This window comes from Lycium ferocissimum, chromosome 6 (assembly GCF_029784015.1).
Source record: "Lycium ferocissimum isolate CSIRO_LF1 chromosome 6, AGI_CSIRO_Lferr_CH_V1, whole genome shotgun sequence".
NCBI lineage: Eukaryota > Viridiplantae > Streptophyta > Magnoliopsida > Solanales > Solanaceae > Lycium > Lycium ferocissimum.
Genome location: NC_081347.1, coordinates 921,234 through 926,621, shown reverse-complemented (window position 1 = coordinate 926,621; position 5,388 = coordinate 921,234). Strand labels below are relative to the sequence as shown.

At 38.5% G+C, this 5,388-nt stretch overlaps 1 protein-coding gene across 1 annotated transcript; it reads left to right on the top strand.

The window, feature by feature from the left end:
• Positions 1-1,544: 1,544 nt before the first annotated feature.
• On the top strand, positions 1,545-1,925 carry LOC132060459 (uncharacterized). Its single transcript, XM_059453498.1, has one exon. The coding sequence runs from the start codon at positions 1,545-1,547 to the stop codon at positions 1,923-1,925; it is 381 nt and encodes a 126-aa protein (XP_059309481.1).
• Positions 1,926-5,388: the final 3,463 nt, after the last annotated feature.

Below are 5,388 nucleotides of genomic sequence, written 5' to 3'. Positions count from 1 at the left end.
ATTATACAATTTGCTTTGAAATAATCGATTTATCACCGGAGAATAATGCAATATATGTTTTTCAAATTCTTATTATTTAGCGGTCAATTTTCTTTTACGTGATCCGAATCCGGCGGAACCGAAGAAAACTTGCTTTTGCAGAAAACCAAAATTTGTTAACCTAAGCTATTGAGGATATTTCAAGCCTTAAGATGGCTTTTACTCCGATGTGTCCTCAGAGCTCTAGGCTCGAGTTATTTTCAATTCCACAATCTGACACCGTTTAATCCAACTGAAGTTGTTTTCTCCTATAGATTAATCGTTGCTTGACTGTGGGAATTCTGGTGATCGGCATGACTTTATCGTGAATTACTTCCACTGAGTCCGTGGCATACGCTTGAATAACCAGAGTTATGTAAAAGGGAAAAAAAAAAAGAACGATTAACTGAATTTAAGTTGATGAAATTTGGTCTAGTCCTAGTATGAGTTGGTTAAGCACATTTGACCTCCAATTAACAATAATACATATTTTTTGGACCATTTTTATATAAAATAGACTATGTTACACTGAGGGTGGAGTAAAATATGAATCTAACATAATATCTCAATATTTAAATTCAATGGCGGAGCTAAGATTTTCACTAAGGAAAATCAAAATATAAAAAAGCAAATCGTACAAGAATAAATCAATGGAATTCAATATAAATTAAAAAATATCTATAAATTTTAAAAAAACTTTACCTATTACGGGGGCAGAGCCACGTGTACTATTACGGGTGCTTACATACCCACCAGCCTCAAGTGAAAGACTAATCATTTTACAGAAAAAATGAAAGACTAATCATTAGCACCCACACACAAAGATGAGCACTGGGTGCTTTGGTTCCGATGCCGGGTTTTGTTCTCACGGTCATGAGTTCGATTCCATTTTGAGCAACATCACTAATTCTTTTCCAAACTCTTTTACTTTTAGCCAATGTGATCTGACACGTGGTCCCATAAAATTCGCCTCTTTTCCTTTCTTATTATTGCATTATCTCGTATAAAAGCATTGATTTTTTTTTCAAATTTTCATTCAATGTTTTCCTTTTTTATTGCTGCACTTTCATTTAAAAGCATTGATATGTCTCAATTTTACATTTTAAAATAGCCTATAGATTTTATAGTGAACGCAAAGGAGCACTCATTAACTTTAAATTCTTAATCCTCCACTGCCTATAGTCTATAGACACAATCCCCCTATAGAAGCTACACCAGTGGGAGGAGATGCAGATAAAGGGCAATCATGGGCATCATTGTTCAATGGACCCAAATAAGCTGCAAAAGGGAAAAGCCTACAGTATGTGGCCCCTCTGATTGTTAATGGTGAGAGAGTTGCACAAATTCAATCGGAGGAAATTGCTGAGGACACCAACAGGTGGAAGCACTCAATTGTATTGTATGTGGTGCGTAATTCACCATCCATAGGTGCAATTGATAGATTCATAACCTCAACTTGGAACTTTGCGACTAAACCAAAATTATACTATCATAATGAGGGGTATTTTTTGGTTCTGTTTATAAATATGGAAGATAGGGATGATGTGCTCTACTCCGGCCCGTATACTATTAATAACAGACCTGTGATTACCCGAGCATGGTCACCTAATTTCAGTTTCAAAAATAAAGTGTTGAGGACAATTCCCTTGTGGATAAGACTACCTAACTTACCCATGAACTGCTGGGGAACTGAGACACTGAGCAAGATAGGTAGTGTGTTAGGTTGCTCACTCTATGCTGATGCTTGTACTACAGAACTAGAAAGGGTGTCCTATGCAAGGATCCTAGTAGAAATGGATGTTAACAGGGAGATGCCAATGACTGTCAAAGTGCAAGATCCTAGTGGTAAAATGATGAACAAGCTATTGAGTATGATTGGAAACCAATCTATTGCCCTAAGTGTCTGATGATAGGCCATAAGTGCAAAATAATTACTACTAGTCAAGCTCCAACAAGAGAGGATAAAAGGCAGAAGACGAAGGGTAAAGCCTTGGTGATAACTAATTGGCGGCCTAAAGAGGGAGAAGCACAGGCAAGTGAATTGATACTGGGTACACAAGCTGCAGAGACAACTCGTACCCTCTACCAGCACACCAATGACAACAGCAGGGTTGGCACAAAATGTCATTCAAGGAGGGTGGGAGAAACCTAAAGGTACTACACCAGCTATAACTATAGCAAACAGGGACAACATGGTAGGAGTCACTAATACATTCAGCCCGCTTAAGGATGGACACAATGTACAAGAACCAGAAGTGCAGCCTGAGATGAATCAAATTAGTAGGGGAGTTGGAAGAGGGAATCCACCATCCTTACAGTGCTAATGAGATTGCTAACTTAGAACATAAGGGGATTGAATAAAGTTTATAAACAAAAAGACTTCAAAAAATATCTACAAGAGAATAAGGTGGAGATTATAGCAGTAGTAGAACACAAAGTATAGCAGAATGCAGCACAGACAGTAGTTATAAAGATTGCCCCTAATTGGAAATAGACACACAACTATGATTGCTCAGATAAGGGTCGGATATAGTTTTTATGGAACCCCAATGCAGCTGACATAATAATTACACACACACATGAACAGTTCTTACATGGGAAGTTGAGATTGGCAAATGTTGAGATGGAATTTCAGTTTACAACAGTCTATGGGCAGCACACATTGCGAGACAGAATGCCACTTTGGGAAGGATTGAGCCAGATTGCTAATAATATGACTGACCCCTGGTTGATAATGGGCGACTTCAATGCAGTCCTACAAGTGGAGGACAGAATTAATGGCACTCAAGTACAAGAAGCTGAGATAAGGGATTTTGAAAATTTCTTATAGTCCTCAGGCCTACTAGAAATGAAGACTTTGGGTAGAACCGTTACATGGACTAATAACCACGTATACAATAGGATAGACAGGGCCCTAGTAAACTCTGTCTGGGTTAGCAAGTGGACACACCTAGAGACAGTGGTGCTTGATCCTGTTTTCTCAGATCATTCACCTCTTTGCATTGATATTGAAAAGCCTACTGTTAAAATTGCCAGGCCCTTCAAATTCTTTAACTACTTAGCTGATCACCCTGATTTTCTAAGGAAAGTTGAGGCAGCTTGGGGGTATGCAGGCAGTGCTGATCCAATGGAAAAAGTGTGGATTAAACTTAGCCTAGTGAAAATAAAGCTTAAGGCACTGAACAAAAAGGAGTTCGCAAATGTCAACCAAAAAGTGAAGATGCTAAGAGAACAACTAGAAGTAATACAAAGCCATATGAGATCAGTGCAAGATCATCAGAGATTATTTGAGGAAGAGAGACATATAAAGACAGAATTGGAAAGGTGGAGCAAAGTGGAGGAAAGTGCAATTAAACAAAAAGCAAGAATTCAATGGTTAAAACTGGGTGATGCTAACACCACCTTCTTCCATGCTAGTATGAAGAACAGGGTGGTTGTAACCAGATCAAGGATTTGGTAACATCAAATGGGACAGTGGTACATGATAACACAGAGGTCAACAAGGAGATCCTGGATTTTTATAAGGGCTATTGGGCACCTCAGCTAGACAGCTCCCTTGCATCAATCCTGAAGTCATGAAGAAGGGAAAAGTACTTGATAGGCAACAACAACTCAAACTAATTACACCTGTTACAAGGCAGGACATAGAAGCAGCTCTAAAAGGAATCGATGAACAGAAGGCACCAGGAATGGATGGGTTCAATGCGTTATTCTACAAGAAAGCATGGTCAATCATAGGTGATGATGTTATACAAGTTGTCCTTCATTTTTTCCAAACTGTAGAGCTACATCGGCCACTCAATTGCACTTCAGTAACATTAATCCCAAAGGTACAACATCCTCCTACTATTAGAGAGTATAGACCTATATCTTGCTGTACTGTAGTTTACAAGATTATATCCAAGATTATTACTAGCAGGATTAGTGAAGTACTGGATGTATTGGTTGATGCTAGTCAGGCAGCTTTCATACTAGGAAGGGTAATTTCAGATAATTAAGTACTTAGCCATGAGCTTGTGAAAGGCTACGATAGGAAGAATGTGTCACCTAGATGCATGTTGAAAATAGATATTCAGAAAGCCTATCACTCAGTGGAATGGGTTTATATGGAGCAAATATTAGTACATTTACATTTCCCTGATCAGTTCATAAAATGGATAATGTGTTGCCTGAAAACCGTCACTTACTCTATCTTGATTAATGGAGTGCCTTCTACACCTTTTCCCGCAAAGAGGGGATTAAGACAAGGTGACCCTATGTCACCCTATCTTTTTGTGCTAGCTATGGAGTATCTGAGCATATTACTCAAATCACTGGAAGGGAATTCAGGATTTAAGTGTCATCCTAAGTGTAACAAAATGAAGATCACACAATTGAGCTTTACTGACGATTTACTGTTATTTAGCAGAGGCGATAGCAACTCCATCCAAGCCATCTTCCAATGTTTTACTATCTTCTCAGTAGCATCTAAACTCTACGCTAACCTGCAGAAAAGCAACATCTATTTTGGAGGAGTAAAAATGAATGTACAGCAACAAATACTGGATGCAACAGGTATGGTGAAATGAGAACTGCCTATAAGGTATCTACGGGTCCCTATGAGCACAAAAATAATCTCAATAATCCAATGCCAACCTCTACTTGATAAAATGCTAGGAAGGACAAGTCTTGGACCACTAAATTTCTATCCTATGCTGGAAGACTTCAGCTCATCAAATCAGTCCTGTTTGCCATACAAATCTACTGGTCTCAATTGTTTCTCATCCCTAAAAAGATTATTAAAGTGATAGAACAAATATGCAGGATGTTCTTGTGGACAGGAAAGGTGGAGATGTCTAAAAAGGCATTGTTAGCATGAGAGACACTTTACCTTCCAAAAGTTGAAGGAATGAATTGACTAAATGTGCACTTATGGAATAAGGCTGCACTATGCAAACTAACTTACCAAAAAGAAAGATGCGTTGTGGGTAAAGTGGATTCACACTTATTATGGGAATACAGGAGACATATGGGAGATAGTTGCCAAACAATCCTATTGGGTTATTCAGAAAATTTTCAAGGCTAAGGGCTACATTGAAACAACAGGCATGACTAGAGCAGACCTGGAAAATATGGGAACATTCTCAGTGAAAAAGATGTATCTGAAGTTGCTAGGAGAACATGCTAAAGTACCATTGAGGAGGTTAACTTGCAGTAATCCAGGATCATCTAAATGGATATTCTTGGTAACACTAGTAGCACATGGAAGACTGTACACTAGGGACATACTGGCGTGGGGACTGATTAATGACAAAAAATGCCCAATGTGTCAGCAGACTGATGAAACCATTGAATATTTGTTCTTTGCTTGTCCTTGTACTGCTCAGATTT

Excerpts from the sequence above, each read along its gene's own strand:
- LOC132060459 (XM_059453498.1), top strand. The coding sequence starts at position 1,545 with ATGGAAGATAGGGATGATGTGCTCTACTCCGGCCCGTATACTATTAAT.